At 41.0% G+C, this 20194-nt stretch overlaps 1 protein-coding gene across 1 annotated transcript in view; it reads right to left on the minus strand.

Moving 5' to 3' along the window:
* The window catches only part of LOC109480656 (kelch-like protein 14), a 29450-nt gene extending 15827 nt beyond the window's left edge, over positions 1-13623 (minus strand). Inside the window, exons 1-3 of the mRNA XM_019782886.1 lie at positions 11286-13623; positions 3622-3819; positions 252-968 (exon numbers count right to left, since the gene is read on the minus strand). Coding sequence (XP_019638445.1) covers positions 252-968; positions 3622-3816 — 912 coding nt within the window. The 5' untranslated portion in view covers positions 3817-3819; positions 11286-13623. The remainder of the gene's footprint in view (positions 1-251; positions 969-3621; positions 3820-11285) is intronic.
* Positions 13624-20194: the final 6571 nt, after the last annotated feature.

Below are 20194 nucleotides of genomic sequence, written 5' to 3' on the forward strand. Positions count from 1 at the left end.
TCCTCCATCAGGCAAAGTTGAACATCCTCTAGTTTGCAAGAAAGGCAGGGCAAAGATAATAAGAGAAACAACTGACAGTTTTTTATATTTAGCTGACAATAAAGGTTCCTTTATAGCACAAAGATGTACTAGTGCATGGCAGGGTGGTCTCTAGTATCCAGCCAGTATTACCCCATTACCCTGTGCACTGGCGCAGGGTAATTGGCACCCAGTCATAGGGAGGTAAGGTGGAGAATTACTGGGTTACTCACCTTTGGTATTCCTCCGACTGCCAAGATGGCCTGCTTGCGACATCTGAGTCTCGTGGTCGGCGACTGCAGCACGACCTGCCGCAGCGGCATGAGATGATAGTTCATGGCGTCGAGAAGCAGTTTCTGACACACGGGTTCGTTTTTCATGAAGTCTACGGTCTGAACGTGTTCGACCAAGTCCGACGCGGGAATGAGGGGGAAGCGAATTTTTGTCATGAGGGTGGCTGCATGCTGCATCCGGTTTTCCCGATCACGGTTGAGCCACATGAGTCCGACTCTGAAGAGAGTCATTTCTGGGAAGGCGAACTCCTGGTCGCTCTCGAGCACGTCTAGGATCTCCTCCAGGCTGAGATCCTGGAACTGTTGGATGAAGCACTTTGTGGCCAAGTCTTTGGTTTCGCGTAGGTTGAACATGGCGGCGATACTGGCGACTTCCATGCACGTGTTTGAGGCTATCTGTTGGTTGAGGTACTCGGAGCAGAGTTTGATGACAGACGGGATGACGAGGATGTTAGCAGCCACGAGCACTTCCTCCACGTTCCCGAGACTCAGGGTGAGATTCGACGTGTAGAGATACTCAACCACTGCGAACAGTCCGGCCGCTGTCACCCCCTGTAGTTCAATCTTATCCAGCTTGCAGTCTTTGGAAAGCCCCGCAAAGAGGGCCTTGAAGTAGTCGCTACTTGATGCCAGAACGGCCTTGTGCACGGCAAAGCTCTGTGGGCGCAAGCGAGAAATGGGAAATTGATTCCTCTTCTCATCAGTGTAAGATCACTGTCTATAAAAACTTTTCATTTAATGGCCTCTCCGACATTTGTATCCTGGAATATATTACGCTCCCCCTCCCCGCCACTACATTAAACTGAAATAATTTACGTTCGGTCAATTATCTGTTTCAAATATCATGGAGAGAGATCTGACGCGCAACGTTGGCCACTGAAGGACAAATCAATGGGGCTAGAATTACTCTTTCACTGGTGCGTGTAGATATAAGCATGGTGGACAAACGGCCCCACTGAGCAATATCAGCCAAGGTGAGAAAACTGATTAAAGTCAGACAGGTTTTCTGGGAAACAGGTGGTAGGGGAGACCTTGGCTTAAGTGACATGCAACAGTGGATGTTTAAAGAGAGCCTTTTTCTTCTAATTGGATATCTGGGCTCTGCTAGCATGAGGGAGAAATGCAATTGGAAAAAAAATCTAAATCTAGAACAATTTTAAAACTTAAAGATGAATTACCAACAATCTAGAACAATTCATGTGCTGACAGACACTTGTTCGATAGTTATCCTAAATTACATGTATATCACGCGATTAAAACTATGCACATAATGATTTCATTCAGTGTCATAATTCAGCTAAAGACATTGTCCAAACCACAAACTTTGTAAAGACATATCCAACATCAACAAAAAGGAAAACATCCTTTGTAGTACAAAATGAGCGATAGGGAATTATCCTTAGAATCTTGTGTCTCCTGTCTCCTGCCAAAGATTCCGGAGAAAGACTCTGATTGGGAGTTACATTACTGGCTGAATCTCTGGACACTTAGTGACTCACTTCAAACAGAGATGTGCCAGAACACTGATCGATCTGCTCTGATGAGGCATCTTAATGGGAAGAGGGACCTGGTATCACACCTGTGATCTTAATAACATACAGCTTCCTCTTCAGAAGTGGGTGGACTCTTTCTGACCATGCATTTGGATGGTGTGAACTTTATATAGGATTCTGACGTCTACATTTTTCTTCGAAATATATCTAAATATATCTAAGGCTCAGTGCCTTTTTTTCTTGATTTTCTTTGTGTCCATCACAGTGTGGTTAAATTAATGATGAAAAAATGGCATATTTTTGACATGAGATTTTCTTTTCACAATATGTCACAAAGAGTTGAATTTTTGCATGAGGTTTTTTGTTTGCTTGTAATGAATAAAATCATACAGAAATAAATCAGACTCAGTATCAATGAAAATATAAAAAGAAATGTTTTGGGATACATGATATCATAATTATATAATAACCAAGATGATACAGAAAAATGCTTTATAACTATTTTGCCCAACTTAGTTAGATGTAAGGCAATGTATAGACAGTATTGAGAATCACCTGAAAAAGCTATAATCAAGTTGCTCTTGAAAATGTAGCCTATAATCATTAAAATGCACTCCTATTATCAACATAGTATTAATTTTACTGCTTCCAATTTAATCAAAATTCAGATACGAAATTGTTTAGAAATGGTAGTGTACTGATAAGTGAAGATATAGACAGGGTTAAGAAGACTACAACTAGCTGCAGCTCATGAAAAAGTAAGCCCATGATTTAAATTACACCCCTGGCCTAGTAATATTGTATTTACTGCTTTTGAATTATCATTCAAATTAATCAAGACTCAGATATGAATTTGTTTACGAATGCTGGAGTGCTGATAAGACAGGGATGAGAACACCAGGCTACAGTCAGCGATGCCAGTGCTGACCTGTACTAAGCACTAACGGCCCCTCGGCCCTGTCTAATCAGGGCAGGAAGAGGGATACTTGCCTTGCCAAGTGTTCAATGCTTCGCAAACGAAGCAGATCGCTGCGAGCGGCGGTGTGAAATGAGGTGCAGATTTGTCATCAGGCTCGCAGAAGGAACCATTAAAGTCTGTCCTCCTCTAACAACTTGTACATTAATGACACCATTATCTCAACTAATTAAAGTCAATATCAATCGGGGGAGGGATCGAGCCTTTTTTCGAGTCCCACTTGGCATCGCTGGAAAATGGAACATGTTCTAAGTGGCAACAGGAGGGAGATAGAATAAAAATAATTTTACTGGAGTTTCTTAAATTGCATAGAAGGAAGACATCAAAACTTTCTCAGGCATATTATACACATGTACATGTACATGAAGCCTTCTAGACTTCTGAACACCTAATATTGAATTGATTAAAATGAACAGCATCAACAAACATTAGATATTAAGAATAGGATCATCAAGTCTATGACCAGTAAAAAATTGACAAAAGTCTTGATTATCATTATGATAATTCACTGTATACATTTGTAGGTTGCCATTTGTTTGTGTGATTTGGGGCATGGGAACTAAAAGGTTCTTGACGCTACAAGTGTGTTGAACACCCAGAGAAAGATGCTAGCATGTAAATTTTAAAAAAGGCTGTCATAAATACTCTTAAGTAATATATCAAATACAAGCAAACAATGGCAAGATTTTCTTCCACTCCACCAACATACATAACAGAGAATTGAAATAACATGACTGTGTGTTTTACTTTGGGAATTAGAAAAAGTCAGAGGCTGTTTCAAGAGTCAATGTTGAGGCCTGCTACAAAACAACCACTGGAAAGCGTTAAGTCATATTCTTACCTGCTTTTCCGCCACGATGACAAAGTCACACAAGACTTTATCTGCCCGCAGTGCGTGGAAGCCCTCCAGGACCTTCTGGGCATGTGCAGGGTCCGAGATGAGCATGTGGTTGGTCGAGTCGCCCAGGTCCCGCCGCATCCGCTTCCATTGTTGGGCGATGATGCCGGTCGTGGTGTCCGCCGAGTCGGCCTGCATGACCTAGTGCAGAGGGAGCCGGGAGAACGATGTGGTTTATACCCAGAATCATTATCACAAACCCTTAGGCCATTACTTCTTGTCATCTGCAAGACTTTCCAATGATAACCTTTCCTACAAAGTCAAAAAATATTTCCTCCACAAAGCTCTTAGCAAGACTACCACCTGTAACAATTCCACCTCTTAGTACTTCAAAATGTTTATACATTATTTTAACGTTATATATTCTAGGGACTGGTCCATCATTATCATTGTTATTAAAGGCCATCCTCTCCCCCTTCATCAAAGATTTCTCTAACCTTTAGCAGCCTTGGAAAATGATTTAAGCATTACAAGATTTGTTACTAATGCATGTCTGGAATGCATGAATGTGAAGTCTGTTGAATTCTCTTGTCTACTTGGCCATGACTCATAGTGCTTTGGAATGTACCATGAGGAGTGGGGGAGTGTGTTACAATTCACATAACATAATCCTGACTTGTTTTCTACCTCATTGGTGGCATATTCATCAAAGTTGAACAATACAATTTTATAACTCCTCCTTTGTCAATGGTTTTCTAATTTTTTCTACATTTTGTCAAAGCCTCTGTCATACATGTGCATCTCTGTGCTCTTCATCAGAAAAGATGGAAACTGCTACTCTAGCATGTCACACATAAACAAGTTTAGCTGTCAGCAATGTAGGAAGTCCGTGAAAATAAGGATGACAATGACACTGATGATTCACAAAAAGTGGATCCTGTCCTTTTCTTGCCAGGCTGACTAACTTCATTACCAATACAAATTTTGTGCCAAATGGCTACATGAGCACAATGTTGCTGATGGTTATATCTAACTGGGTTATTATTTATTTTTTATTGGATGTTAACTGTCTTTTTATGATCTGAGAGCTTGGTTTTGACTGGCTGCACCCTTACTACACTTAGTAGATGCCACCTGTTCCATTACTTGTTCTCCTAATCTCCAAGCAGATCATACAGTGGCAAGGCGGTATCCATTGGCCAGAGGACTGTCCATTATCCTCTGGCCAATGGATACTGCTTTGCTACTGTATGATTACCGATTATTGTTTCCCCCCCTTCCCACATATTCTGCCCTCAATGGTTTAGACTTTATGGATTTTTATTATTATATTACCTCAGACCATTGATAACTACTGTGTTCTGCAATGTTAGCATTTTATTTCATTGGCTAATGCTCCAGTCCCAATGGATTTCTTCCAGCTACAGGTACTTCCAAACAGACATCACCTTGGCAGGTGTCCAGTATGACTCTTCAAGACTGCCTCAACAACCTGTTTTCTCCCGACGTCAGTGTTCAAGAGTACCAGTGTATGCTGAACTTGGGCATTCCCTCAGAAGCATTTATATTGGGAGATGACCTAAAAACCATGTGACATTCCACAGATATTGTGAATGCATTCAGTTGGAATGTGTCCAGCACATTGGCTTGTGACTTGGCCACAATTTATCAAAATAAAGAAGTTTGATAAAATTTGTCTACATATAGTAATATACGTGTGCTGATTTAGAGGGTTTGTTTGTATGTTTGTATGTTTGTTTGTCATAACTGTTAAGGCCTTTAGAAATGACACACAAATTGTGTACACAGTAAGTGCTGCATTAGACCGGACTATAAGGTTTGATCCTGACTAGGTGCAGTAGCATCTTTAATATGGTGAATGTGTAGCTCTCCTCACAGGGCCTCTGGTTTTACGTGACGTCCCCTCTGAAAGGAGTCTTTAACCAAAGCTTTAAGCTTACTTATAGGCACTCATTTTCACCTTAGTCAACTTAATTAATAGGTGTAAAGTGTCTTTCCCAATATTGGAGCCTGCAGCTAGGGATTCGAACCCAGAACCTTTACATTCGATGACACTAACCACATGACCACTTGTATTGATTGATAGGTCTGCAAGGGAACCTAGAACCCTCAGATTCTAAGTCAACAACACTAACCACATGACCACCTGTATTGGTAGGTGTGCATGGGGACTGTTTCAGGGCAGATGTAAACTGGAAGGTGTTGTCTGCTTGGACAGTGTCCAGGACAACTTGTTGGCCCATAACAACCTCCCGGATCACATGTCCATCAAACGATTAGGCTCCCCTACCCCACTATTCATTTATGGCTTGCTTGTAATTGAAATTTGTTGTACGCCCCGTCCTGACATGGCACGACCCAGCCAGGACAACCATTGATTATGACAAATGAATGGCAATGTTACAACAATGACTCTTCCCATAAAAGTTAGGACTTCCCTCCTGAAAAGAAAGTACTAGTAGTTGTCAACACATTGTGAGGTATTGAATATTCATTTTGTAAGATGAGCATAAGACCATGATTATGATGTCGAAGATAGCCAAAAAAGGCTGATGATAAAGTCTTGATGATATGAAAGGTCTGAGTGGATTTTTAAAGGAAAGTTCCCTATGATAGTTTGAATAAGAATCTAGCTCATGGATTTGATTTGAAGTTTTCAAGAATTTTCTCTTTTTTTTTGGCTTACATCTTCCAGTGCTTCCAGGGCTTTAAATTTTGAACTACCTTTAGAGTATCTCTGCAACAAGATCTCTGGAGATCTGGAGATTATCAATAAACAAGATCTCATGTAAGAAACAAGACTTTAAGGTAAGTACTGGCAGAGGTAGTGAATATACTGTAACTCTTGAAATGTTTGTGGTGGTTTTCTCGATTTGTCATGACCTCTCCACTACAAAATCATGACACTGCAAATATGAGTTTCCAAACTTTTACCAACTGCACTACAGAATTGTTATAACCAACAAGTTTTTTTTAACACTGCATAAACCTCCTCTCCCCTTCTAGCTCAACATCAAATCTCTGGAAAAATAAATGAATTTACAGTATGGTACTCTGTCTAGTGGGTCATCTTATTAGTTTAAATAGCTGACTTATAAAGATCTCAGAACATAGACATGATGTTTAGATAAAGGCAACACTGAGTCTCCAGCTTCAGTAAGAGCACACCCCCTTGTTATGGCAAGGGGCCCTGTTGGACGGGCGATAAAGGCCAAAGCCCGCAGTCACGGCTCGGGGCCACTCCATCAAAGCCGTCGTCACGGGCAGAGAAGAAGGTGTGACCCGCGGTCACGCCCGTTATCGGGGAATTACGGCTACTGTGATAGGGTACTGACACAGTCTGGCGGCTCTGTATTTCACAGGCTCATCAACAACCTCTCTCCCACCTGTACCTGATTTCTCCTGCCTGATGGCCAAGGTTCCTGTCCACGCACCACTGCCCACACCTCAGCACAACTCTCCCAGCAGTCTCAGACAAACTGACGGCACCCTGAGACTACAAAGCTGGTGTGAGAAAGGTCCCTGGGTCCCTCTTAGCTCCAACACCACACAGCTGCCATGTCAAAAATACCTACAAACTTTTAATACATATTTCTATATCAGTATCTTTAAAAATGAAAATAAAAATAGTATATTTACATGTTTCTCTATATCTATTATCTATAAGACTATACCGGTATATTCAATGAGAAAAGCAGTAAGTTCATTTAAACTAAAGCACCAGCAATTTGAAATATTTGAGTTTTCTAAGCCATCATAGCGAGGAGTTATGCATGAGCGACCTCCAGAAAAACAATAACATAAACAAGGTCTAAAAGTCCGTCGTCTGGATATGAACCGAACAGGATGGACCTCAAAGAACAGAGGACGAAGGATGTAAACATTCCTTTCAAGTGATTTTTTGTTCACAGTTACATATATATGTGTTGAACAAAGGATTCAAATCTTACCCATTCAGCAATAGATTTTTAAAAAAATTTCTTACACAACTTTTTCCTTATTAAATACTAGTATCACCTTAGCTCGTAGTCTTACAAGAAAATGCATGGCATATAAATAATTCATGTTAAGATCTGATATACGATACCTGTTTACGGCTAATTAATAATTAATTGATTCACTGGATCTAATTATATTTAGTCTCCTGACAATTATCCAATAATCAAGGAACGAATGCTAAGTCATTTCAATTAGGTGACATCCTGCTTCCTGTCAAGACAACACATGTAGTTGGTAAATTTTACACCTTAGTTATAGGTTGTGACACCTCCTTTCCACTAGACGTGGGGACCAATGAGCACCAAAAATTTGACAGATGGCACAGTGAATTTCACTAATAAAGAATGGTTCAAAACATTTTTTTCGTACCTTTGCATTGTGCATCATATCTTATTGAATCAAGAAACACACAAATTTAATTATGTATATGTCACTCAACGGGCACTCAAGAAATTGCTATAAAGTACCTTAACTAGACTAACTGTAAGTAAAGAGTTGTTTTTAGAAATAGGGCATGTCCACAGACACCCGGTGGTTCTGGGTCAGTAGTTCTGGAGTGCAGTCTAAACAGGATATAGGCATTAGCACAGGTACATAGAGCTATTGTTACTAACTCACAGGCTGAAACACCAACAGGTCAGGAACAACATTAAAAAATGTGGCAATAGAGACAGATAAGAAGAATGCAGGATGACATCATCATGACAGGATGACAGCTTTTTATCAAAAGATAAAAAAATATGCTTGAATTCATGCCTTGGGCAGGGATTAGCCTATTTCTTTCTTTACATTGTTATTCTACTAAGTATTTACTTCTTTCAGAATAGACATATTTATTCCATCATCCCATCATTGTGTAATGTCACAAACATTTTACTCATTGACTTAAATTGTGCTGCAAATAGTGTCTGCATCTGATGTAACTGATCCAATTGAAAGGTTTCAAACACATCACAGGTATTCTGAGCTGAAACATACTCTTTCACCCACACATTGCTAACAGTTACAAGACTTAAATACTTCCCTGGAGGTCACCAACAGGAATGCAGCACCAGAAATCAATTTAACATGCTTTAATCATGCTTTCATAAGGTCTGGGCAACAAGAAACTTGTGATACATGGAACAGCATCTCCCAATCTTGTTGTGATCCACCTGAGTTTTTTTTGGGCCCCCATGGCAGCAATCTTATAGCTGTTCTGAAAACTATAAGAACTATCAGACACTATCATCAGGTGTGTTGTTCCATGAGATGGTTCTTACACCCCAGAACAGGTCCCTACTGAGATAAGCACATGGTGTGGACAGTGAAGAATAGGGTGGGTGGAACCCTACTCAAAATGTCTCCTCCCTCTATTTGACTAGAGGTATCAAATATTGATAGCTTGTCTGGTCTGTTGCACAAATCCAATGTAAACATTTCAGTGGAGGAAAAGGTTTTCAAGAAATCTATTTCCCCTCAATATTCCTTACTAACTAATGTCTGTATTGTTCCAGTATTGGTGGTTGTGTAAGGAAAGAGGATATGAAAGCCTCATGTCTTTGTGCTATAATGTTAATTTGAATTACCATTATCCTTAGTTTTCAAAATTAACTACCTTTGTAATTTTCTGTATTGAGATTGTACAAACTAACAATAATGAAACAGACCAATTTGTCCCTTAATAGACTTCCTGACAGAACAACATTTATTTTTTTAAAAAGTGAAAAAGAAGGTTACCGTGTGGGGTCATCAGACTAAGCTCGTTAGAAGCACCCTGGTGACCTGTGCTGGCCAAAACCCTGTCACCCTGAGAGTGTGATTAATGACACCACACAAACACAAATCTTTCCGTTCTCTGTCACATCACACAGCCATCTATTGGCCGAATTCTGGTGGAACATTTTACGGACAATGGTTTTCTTTTTCCTTGGACAGAGTGTGGCACGATACATATCTGCATCCATTCAGCAAATATTGACAGATCATAAATTTCAGATGGTTAAAAAAAGTGGAAACTTTATATTGAACTTTGGAAAGTCCAGGGTAAAAGATCTTCTTCAAAGAATCTTCATGTGCATCTTGACATCATTGATATTTGTGTGAAGGAATCTTCCATGTCACAAGCCTTCACTTTAGGCTAGGTCGGAAAAAGGGGAATCCCTGCTTTGAGTCAATTTTCAATGTCTGACACTTGTCATTCTGCATCAAGGTTTCCAACTCCGACAAAATCATATTTGTAATAAGCTTGGATTACCTGGAATAAAACAATACAGAATTTGTATGTCTAATCATAAGACTTTCCCAGAGCAATATCTCAGCACATTTGATTTATCAGTGAATATTTCAGTGCTGGATATTAGGGTAAGTTTCTGAAAAGGATTGGATTGGTCCCACTTGTTATACACATAGGCATAAGAAAGGCAGACAAGTAGCAAAAGGAAAAGAAAGGTATGACTTTGGTTGTTAAATATTTAAAAGGTAAAAAGCAAAATTCAGATTTCTTCAAACCTACTCACAAAACCAATGTGGCAATGACAATGATTGCCACTAAATCCAAAACAATGTACATCCCAGAAATGTATACTCATCATAGACAAGTTACAGTTTCTTGGCACCTATCATTTATATTTAAGACACAGAAAGGGAACTCACAATGCTTCCCATTTAAAACACATAAAGATAGCCTAAAGATCATTTCATCCATCTTGACAGTCATTTCAAACTGATGTATTTGACAGGTGTAGCTATTTGCAGCTCCATTGCCAAAATAATCACCCCTTTCATTCAAAAATATGAGACGCCCCATTGACCCTAAGGGCTTACACAGACCAGCCCACTTTGTCTCAGGGGTGTGAAAGCAGTTCTAACTTCCAGCATATTTCCAGCAAAGTGATTCAGGATATAGGCCCTACTTTGCAGGATCAATAATCTGTATTCCCATGAACGTAAACACAAATCAATACAAACACGTACAAACTTCAGCTAAGAAAAAATACATCTTCAACGGTTCAACCCCGTTCAAACTGACATGAAATATACTGCATCAATAACAACATCACCCTAATCATCAGAACACAATCACACATGACTCCCCCAAGCCTAAACCCCGCTCCTCTGGGAAAAGGTATTCCAATAATACAGAATCTAACTGTGACATGATTTAAAGCCATTATATTGGCGCTGGCACCACGATTTCACTTAACCTTGTTTTGGAAATAACGAGCAATTATGTTTGTCTAAGTGGGTCAAAGATTTTGGATATCTCAACATTGGGTAAACATGGAAATCATTGATGGGAACTATTACAGACCGCTGCCAAAATCCAAATCAGTGCCTTTCACAAATAACCTGGCCTGGAAAAACATGACATCTTAAGTGAAGAATGAATGCTTTTGTTGGATGGAAGTGGGTGAATTCCTTCACATACATGAAAAGGAAAACCAACAGAAATGCCAAAGATAATCGTGATAGGGCCACATGGCCTGAGACTACCTTTCCTTCGCTGCTTGGTGTCTCCCCTAGTTAAGATGTCCAACAGTGGTCACTACACCAGCCCTCCGCATGCGGGAACAGTCTCCTAGGTCTCTAACCTTCCGCAGAAAGTTTAGCGTGGAGGAAAGTTGGTAAAAAACGGCGGGAAGGAATGCAGAAACAGTCTCCCTTACCCCTGTATCACACGATCACGTCCGCTTGGCTGCCCTCTCTCTATTTTTTCCGCTCCGGTGGCTGCCAGCACCATCACGTTACCCCGGCCCATTTAATGAGAATCAGGGGCAGACGAGCGGAACCGAGCCGAGGGGATCTGCTATTCTCCCGCCTTCCCGTCCTCCATGCACCAACGCTTGGCGGGCTTAATGTTCAATTCTTAATTTCACGCTAGCGCCAAGATCGTTGAGTGGACAGACAGAGCGCCGTGCAAGAAACTTTTTTTGTCTGCTGTGATTGGAAAGAAAGAAAGACGAGAAATAAAAGAAAAGGCCGGTAAGAGTCGGGGAATTAACAGGCCGGGGGCACTCTTGTTCCGGTGGCATGGTCGGGTGGGCACAGTTGAAATGTGCTGAATGCATGCAGCCTGTGATAGCCTGAGGCCTGGGTAAGGGTCTACTGGCTGAGGTTGTTAGTGGAACCAGGTTAGGTGTATCCTGCAGCCCTGAAAGATACAAGACAGGTGCTCCTAAAAATCTTAAGGAGCGGTGGCATGAAGGGGCTCTCTAGAGCATCCCCGGGGAGGATCATGTCTGCATGGATGCTGCAGTAGATAGAGGCATGCCCTGTATCCAGACTGGGTGGAGATCCAAGGGGAGGAAAGATCCCCAGTGTTTTGTTCCAGCTGGCTGGTTTAGTGTATAGTACGGTGTAGCAGGGAAGGAAGCGGGGATGTTGGGAGAAGGAGTCAGGAGAAGTGGGGGACGCTCCCAGTGAGACCACAGGAGTGGTACACTGCAGGACGTGAAGGGAGTCATGTTGAGTTGTACTGGGAAGGCCAGAAAGTCAGCAGGTGTCACAATAACAAGCCATATAGACCTGTACACCCATCTGTCATGCAGCAGTAGGGGGAGAGAAACCTCCATTGACTGGCTGCATTTGCATCTCAATACCTATAAAAGTGCCAGGCAGCATAAAGGGTGCGTTACCGTGGAACGAGGGGAGAGGTTTATGGCGTGTCCCCCAATTTGTGCTCGTGTGCCCTCTGGTGCGGACAGGGGTGGTGAGTTACTTGCCGGGCGGTAAAAATTGACAAAAAAGTTGTGGATGAGGAATTCCAGTGATCTAGGCACCTGCGTCAGCGTTATCTATCATCGCAAGGCGGGTTCCAGTCGGTCGGCCAGACTCAATCGGCGCGCTTTGCGGTCCAGCAGAGCAAAACTTCTCACCGTAAATGTCAGCGCCCGCGCATTCGGTTCGAGAGCCATAAGCACAAATCAGATATTGTCGAATTTCAGGAAGCGCGTCGGCTGGAAGGAATGAAAAACGCTCGCCGTAAACTTTTTCGAGCAATTTCTGGGTGATAAAAGTCGGGCGGGTGCAAATTCAGGGATTTGGCTCCCACCACGGGTCGTTATCGGCCTCCTTCATGCCATCTTTAGTATGCGGCGTGCGTGGCATGGGAGGTCAGTCGAAACTACACCGCCCTTTCAGGCGAGAAGAAAAGAATAAATCTGGCTGAGAAAGAAATCAATACTTTTCCCGGGTTTCGGCCCGCTGGTGGCAATTACTGCAGGCATTGGGCTGTGAAAAACAGCGGAGAATGGCAGAAAGTTTGGGCCTGAGAAAGTTTGGCGCACCCCAGCGGCTTCACAACAATGAGGAACTGTGCTGACAGCCGACTGCCAACTGCCACTGGGACTGTGCGCATGCAGACAGGGGACGACTCAGGTGTGCTTTGGCGGAAGGCGCTTGGGAACGGGACTGTTCATTTCCAATATTCCAACTGTTGTGGGGGTGTGAGCAGCTACTGGCTCTCATAGATACAATGTATGTACCATTTGTGCAGAATGAAGGGCATTTGTTATAATCAACTAGTGGGCAGGTGTTTTAACACAGGTCATTGCAGCCTGCCAAGTTCTAATGACTGAAAGTTTACACATACATGTACTGGCTATTGCAACAGACTGATCTGATACCATCAGGGGATGTTTACTGTACATTGTGAGAACACACCAAGCATATCGAGCTGGTTTGTGCCTTTTGTAGAGTTGAATGTAGATTGAAGTTTTTCAACATTGTACATATATATAACGTCGATAAGAAACAACTAGCTCATTGTCATTATTGTAAATGTATGTCAATGAAAAAGTCTTAATATCTTGTCACCTCAATTCAGCTGGTGATACTGGACATACATAGCTAGAATTGCAATGGTATTTCCAAGTTTTCATGATATTCAAGCGCTTGTCAAACTTTTCTATCTTTGAGAATCAATTACCCATCTTTAGTGTTTAAAAATGTGTCCGCTAGTGTTTTGTTTAGGTACACAGTACTGTACGTGCATACTAGTTGTTTACTATTATATACTACAAGTGCATCAATTGTCTGGAAAAAATATCAGAGATGGGTAAAGTGCTCCCTTTTTCTCCACATCATTCATAGATGCTTGAAGATTTTTCGATGGCTCCTATCTTTTCTGGATGTATGAAAAACCCATTTTTTATGACCATGGCTTTCCCAGGATCAGCCCAGCTCCGGATCCTGTTGTGTTGTTGCTGGTGTCTTCCCTCATGCCTGTCCGCCCCGCTGCGTGTCAGCACAGGTGTGCCGCTCCATGGAAGATGCACCGTCTCCAGGTCATAGGTCAGATCCGGCTGGCTGGCTGGCTCCTCTCTCTACCCCAGCAGACAGGAGTTGCCAAAAGACACCTGTGATATCAATAAACATACAGCCCAGTTGTTTTGGGTAGCGGCTAGCCCTGAAAATGTCAAACGGAAGGCTGAAATACCAGACACTGTTTGGGATACGTGTCCGACTGCACAGACGTTATCTCTCACAACATCTCGCACGACTACAGGGAAGAGGATAAACAGGAGACGTTTCTGAGAAAAAACGTGGATGTCATGTTGTTCTATCTGTGGTGAAATGTTTGACGTATCCAACAGTTAAAAGGTTTAGTAGCGCAGATTACAGTACTAAAGAAAGAAATAGTTTTAAGTCTTTTCGAGCCATTTTCTGGAATTCCTGCAAGGGCAAAAAGATCACAAATGTATAGACCGTAACGTTACAATAACGTTACACATGTCAGGAAGTAATTTGTTACCTTTCAGTAAAGCAAGCTTGAGGATCCACCACAACTTTCAGGACAGAATTATGATTTACCGAATCAGAATTGTTTAGTAAACGCTTAAGAATTTTCGAATTAGACCACATTAAAATATCCCATTAGAAACTGGGTACTATAGTATAACTTTCCTCTGGCATTTCTAATGTAACCTCTCGCCACGAATTACTAGGTCTAGAGTACATGGAAAAGGATCCAAAGCACGTCATACCCACCCCCGTGACACCGTACAACGTAGTAGTGATTACTCCAGAGAGTCCATTTACACATATTTCACGACAATATAATCAATCAGCACTTCCAACTTTCAAATATCTTCACTCAAACCTCACTGGCAGCTATGGCACGAAACACTGTGCAAGCAAGAGAGAAAGCTGGAAAAGTTAAAGTTCCCGCCAATTCCTGAACCTGGTATTACAAAGAGGTAGACACGCAAAATTCTGGACACCTGGCAACTGGGTGGAGTTTTGTTCGGCGAGATTTAGAAGTACTGCAGAAAAGCACCAATATAAAGAGGAAATCAATTTTAGCGACTCAAATAAAACTGCAACCCCAGGAAGCGCATATTTTCACCATCGAAATTTTTCAGTAGTAAAATTTTTAGTGTAATTCATGCCTGACTTGAGGCTTGTTGTAATCCACTCATCAGAAAATTATAAGAATTGTTAACAAGGCTGAGGCAATAAAAATCATTGCCAAGGCGACGACTGAATGATATATTTTTTTTCATGTGGTGGAGCTAGCAATCTACATTACAATTATCAGAAAAACAGATTTCCCTATCTTATAAAGACATGCACGTAGTAAAATTTACAGGCTGGGTGGAGGAGGTGTGGGGCAATATACCCAAATACACGTATAGGAGGAATCAGCCGTTCTTCCCCAGCAATATAGATTTTATGATGACATACTTACTTACTTTACTTTGGTCGAGTTCCCGCTAGAACCAAACTTAAAACCATCCTCCACTTCACTCTATCCTCCACCAGAGACTGGATTTTATGTCTGGTCTGAAGTTGTTACTACTTTGACTTTTTTTACCTTTTGTGGGTTCCAAAAGGACTGATAATTTCTTTTCTCTCTGTGATCTGTTTGAATATGGTCTTTGGCCAAAGACAGCTGTGCTCTCTGTCCATGGTGTGGGGAGAAGATGGATGACCAGTAATTAATCATGCCAGGCAGCTGGATGGGTGGCACGTGGGCACCGGGTGTAAGTTACCTGCTTGATCCAAAAACCACATGGCTGAAGGTTTCCTCAAAACCAATTCCCTGGGGAACGCATTCGTGCAATTTTTGAAATTCTTTCAAAGCGATCGTAGTACTTGCACAAATGCCTCCGCCCCAAAGGCGTCGCCAAAAAGTGGCATCTACAGCCTGTGCCAATAGCACATGGAGAAATTTAGTGGAGTTTGTCATGCCAAAGCCATTCATTGAGGACATCTAGCGATATTGTAGTAAACTGCAGAAGAGGGTCGACTTTGTACTATGGCATGACGGGAGTTGATCCTTTGACGTCACCAAGTAATGGCTGTCAACAAGGTCCAAACACAGAGGAGGTCGCGCCGGAGATAGTCACGGTTTTCTCACATTTCCAAGGATTTCCATGGTTCTGGAAGATAAGCAGGTAAGCTAGTGTTTAAAACATGCTTTTCCCTACCGTATTACCGTAGAATTTACCACGATCAGTCTCATCTTACCAAGAATTCTGTAGATCTTCGCGTTGCAACGCCGCTTTTCGCATACCTTGGCACGAAAAAATCCCCTCGTGTGGGATGGACACTTTCCCTTTATGCCGATCTATACGTTTTCTGTCAACGCTATTCCTCGGCACAATAGCATAGAACAATTTATTTATTAACCAACTATAATATAGCCATCTGTGTAAAGTTACTAGCCGTGGAGTGTATGTGTAGTGAACGTGTGGGGGTTGAACCGGCCATATTTGGTGTCCTTTGCTGTGCGTGCCCTTTTCCCCTGTTGCTATTGATTGAAGCACAAATGTACACAAACGTATCAATCCCACCAGTTGCTATGTGCCCAACTCCCACCAAATAATCACCAAATATTCATTAAATCCACAAACTTCTCCACACCGGAGGCAGTCAGTTGGTCCAGACAGTTGTGTAGTTACGATCACCCGGTGGATTACCTTTTATTTTGGGTGAAATCGAGACGATTTTGGGTGTAAGGGACAGGTAAGATAATCCAGGTGGATATAACAGTCCCGTGGGACCGGCATTACTGATGTGGAACACTGGAAATACATCCAACTGTTTCTAGTAAGTCCAGATCTTAGTACAGGTATTTCTCTCTCATCACAATCTCATGGCAAGGGAGGAAAATGTACATTTCTGTTTTGAACAGGTGTGGCAATGTGTTATGTCATTCTTCACACCTGGTTTTAGCATCACTGCCAAGGTTTGTAAAGCCTCTTTAAGACAAGTGAACCCTCGCTTGTTCTCGTCAGGCTTTGGCGTGACATCGCCTCTCAGATTCCAGGCCCCCTTTCCTATACATGGTTACTGTTCACGGATTGAGTGACCAAAAGTTGATTTGTGTCTCCCTTGATTACATGTAGTTCAAGCTACCCGGGTAGTATTATTTAAAAGACAAGAAATTTGTTCTTCGTGTAAGCAAGAAAGCTTCTTGGTGTAAGACATTTGTCGAGGGATCTGTCAAATTTTTGGTTCCTCGACAACAGTCTCAGCTTCTAGTGGAGAGAGGGTATGAAATGAAGACTAACCTATAGCATAGGTCTTCATTGTGCAGAAAAAAACTTATTTGGAACACTTATAAATGAACAGACTTAAAGAAGACTTTTTTCTGTAGCATTAGTAGTACTCTTATGTGCATGTTATAACAGGTTGATGCAGTCTTCTTTTATACATTGTAGTGGTCACTAGTTTTTGTGAAATGCCTTGCATTTCCAACTTTTAAAAGCTTTAACTAATCTAATGTTGTTGTTTGACCTGTGGCACAATTTTGTTTTGCCTAGAAGCAGCCAGGGCTGAAGTATTTATTGGTACAAATTAGGTTGATTAGCAGAGATTGCCTATCTAATTTCAGTTCACATGCTAATTACGAATAATCCTGTTTAGGCTACAAATAACACACTTCTGCTCATTCCCACAAAACATGAAAGATTGCCATGCTGAAAGAATGTGTGAAAGAAGCTATTGAGGGGAAATTACTGGAATCAAAGGAATAACCACTGCATGGGTTTACAATGTATGGCTTCTTTTCACTCATACTATCATAGCTGTAATGATTCAAAATTATGGTACTCTCTCCCTGACAAGTGTTTCCCTCCCAAATACAACCCAGAAGCCTTCAAAACTAACATTTTACCACCATCTCCTACTAGTCCTAGCATGGTTACCCATGGCTCCTACCAACTTAGTTAAGTACTCAGTCAGAAGTGTTCTTTAGGCTATGAGGCTGAGCCAACTCATCAAAACTCAAGAACTGTTTGGATTGAAAAACCTAGCTCAGTAGTAGCTGTCAGGTTGAATAGATTTCAGTGTGGATTCATTAAGCTCATGATTTGTAGCATTTCTTATTACTTAGTTTTACTCAAGTAGTACAGTATTTATTCCTGTCAAATGCTGTCTGAAATGTTTGTACAAATTACATTATTAACTGTCGCGTGGATGCTTTTTCATGACTTTATAACAGAGCAATGAATGTGTGCTATTGATTCTGTAGACACAGCTGTTACTATCATGCAGCTGTTGCCTTGTACCTTAATAACTATCACAAACACGAGCTCTCCCCGGTGTTAATTAACCTTCAGAAATATGTGTCCCAGCACATTCCTCACAGCCTGGGTACAATGTCATGTACATGCATTTGTTTGGGTCGTGAAACATTTTAATGCAAAGGTTTGGGGTACAGAAGCCAACCTCAAGTGCAATGTCGATTGACTTTGTGACATTGTATTGAAATGTCGCCATTCGGTATCCAAGAAACTCAAACAAGCAGATAAACATGTGGATTTGGTGAACAAATCTTTAGGAAACACATTTCAGACAGTTTGGCACCTGATTGTTCCAAGTCACCGATATGGGAAATCCGTAAGTTGAACTTGGTGGTAACAAACCTTCTGTAGGCCTCCTAGCAACCATTATTTAGTCAATAATGGTAATACAAGAAGTACATGTATGCCAAATGGTTGTTATTATTGGGATAACTTCACAAATGCCTGTGTCACAGTCAATCTCCAATTGTTAAAGCCAAATTTTTGTTGTCAGGCAGGGGATAGCGAAAGACAAAAGGACCCTCTGTGCGTGTGTTTATAAACAAACAACTTTAACGGATACTGCCATTAAATTCTCACCGCAACCGAGAAATTGATACCGTCTGGTCATGTTGGAGCAGCTGGGCATGAAAATGGACACAAGCAAGGCCAAGGTTGTACTAATATTAGCCTAATATCAAATTTGCTGCCAGTATTATATCATATAGACATTATTTGTGTAGATGTAGCTGTGAAATTGAAATGACAAAGTGTCAGACAGTGATATTTTGGAAACAAAATCATCTTGCCATGTTGTAACACCAAACGGAGGACAATGAGGAGGTGCCTTGTGAAAGCCAGATGTTACCGTCCAGTGACTGCCCTGCTGACATGAACACCTGTTTTGTCACGGTGTGTTGTTGTCATTTCAAAAGGATCCTATCCACCCTCATTTGCATAGGTAGAAGTACCTGGTACTAGTATTCACCCCAGATCAGATGGTACAATGTATGTAGCCCAGGTAGAGCACAATAAATCTTGAAATATTTGCAATGTTTTCCATTGCATTACTACTATACTACGGAAAAATTATGATTTCAACTGGGGACCTCTTTTCCCTACATATATATGCAAACCTGCAGTAAATGAATTTACAGTAAAACACTGCAATACCTCAAGAGGGTGGTTGGAAAATCCTCAGGATAATTTAAAAGCACATTATTATTAAGAAGCTTTTCTTTTACAATATTGTATGTCAAGTCTTTGATGTTCATGTATACTGGTGGTAAACTGTTGCTTTACTGTTTCACTTTTAGAGTTTCGTTCTCAGTTGTGTATAAATACCAAAGAAAATCATGATTGCACAAAATGATATTTCCTCTACTTATAAGGACTGTATATAGAATACTCAGTTAATATTTTGGATTCTTGTCCCCCCTCCCATACACTGATCCTAACTTGTCGCTATCCCTAACATTGTGCCATTAGGCTATTATTTCTACTCTTGCGTGAGAACATTTGTGATGGAGCGCTAGTGGGTGGATTGTTAAATCATGCATGAGTTTAATGCAAAAATGCTCTTAACTGTATTTACACTTTTTAACACAACAATGTGCTACAGTACATGTCACTCAGTACTGTGTCTACAAAATAACAAATTTTACTTATTAATAAGCAATCGGATTATGTTATTTTTATTAATCGGATTTGATTAAGTGAACATTTATATTGAAATATGTAGCTTGCAATTGAGATCTCAAACCATAAATATTTGTTTATAACTATATCACTAAAAATTACTGAAGATTTGACAGAAATGTGCTTTATCTTTTAGATTAATTTAGCTGTTATGATAGTATATGCCACAGCAGTACCTCAGGAAATGCTCTTTACGTATGCTGCAATGCAGAACTTAATGTCTTCAAGGAAACTTATATATTATTCATGACCATTGGGATCATGGTATTTAAGTGTAATGCAGAACTTATGTCATAGCTTTAAAAGTGATAGTCTGACACAAACTTGTACAAACCACAGTTTTTCACCTGTATTTTTCAGGAAATTGA

This window comes from Branchiostoma belcheri, unplaced genomic scaffold, assembly GCF_001625305.1.
Source record: "Branchiostoma belcheri isolate BF01 breed outbred unplaced genomic scaffold, Haploidv18h27 scaffold52, whole genome shotgun sequence".
NCBI lineage: Eukaryota > Metazoa > Chordata > Leptocardii > Amphioxiformes > Branchiostomatidae > Branchiostoma > Branchiostoma belcheri.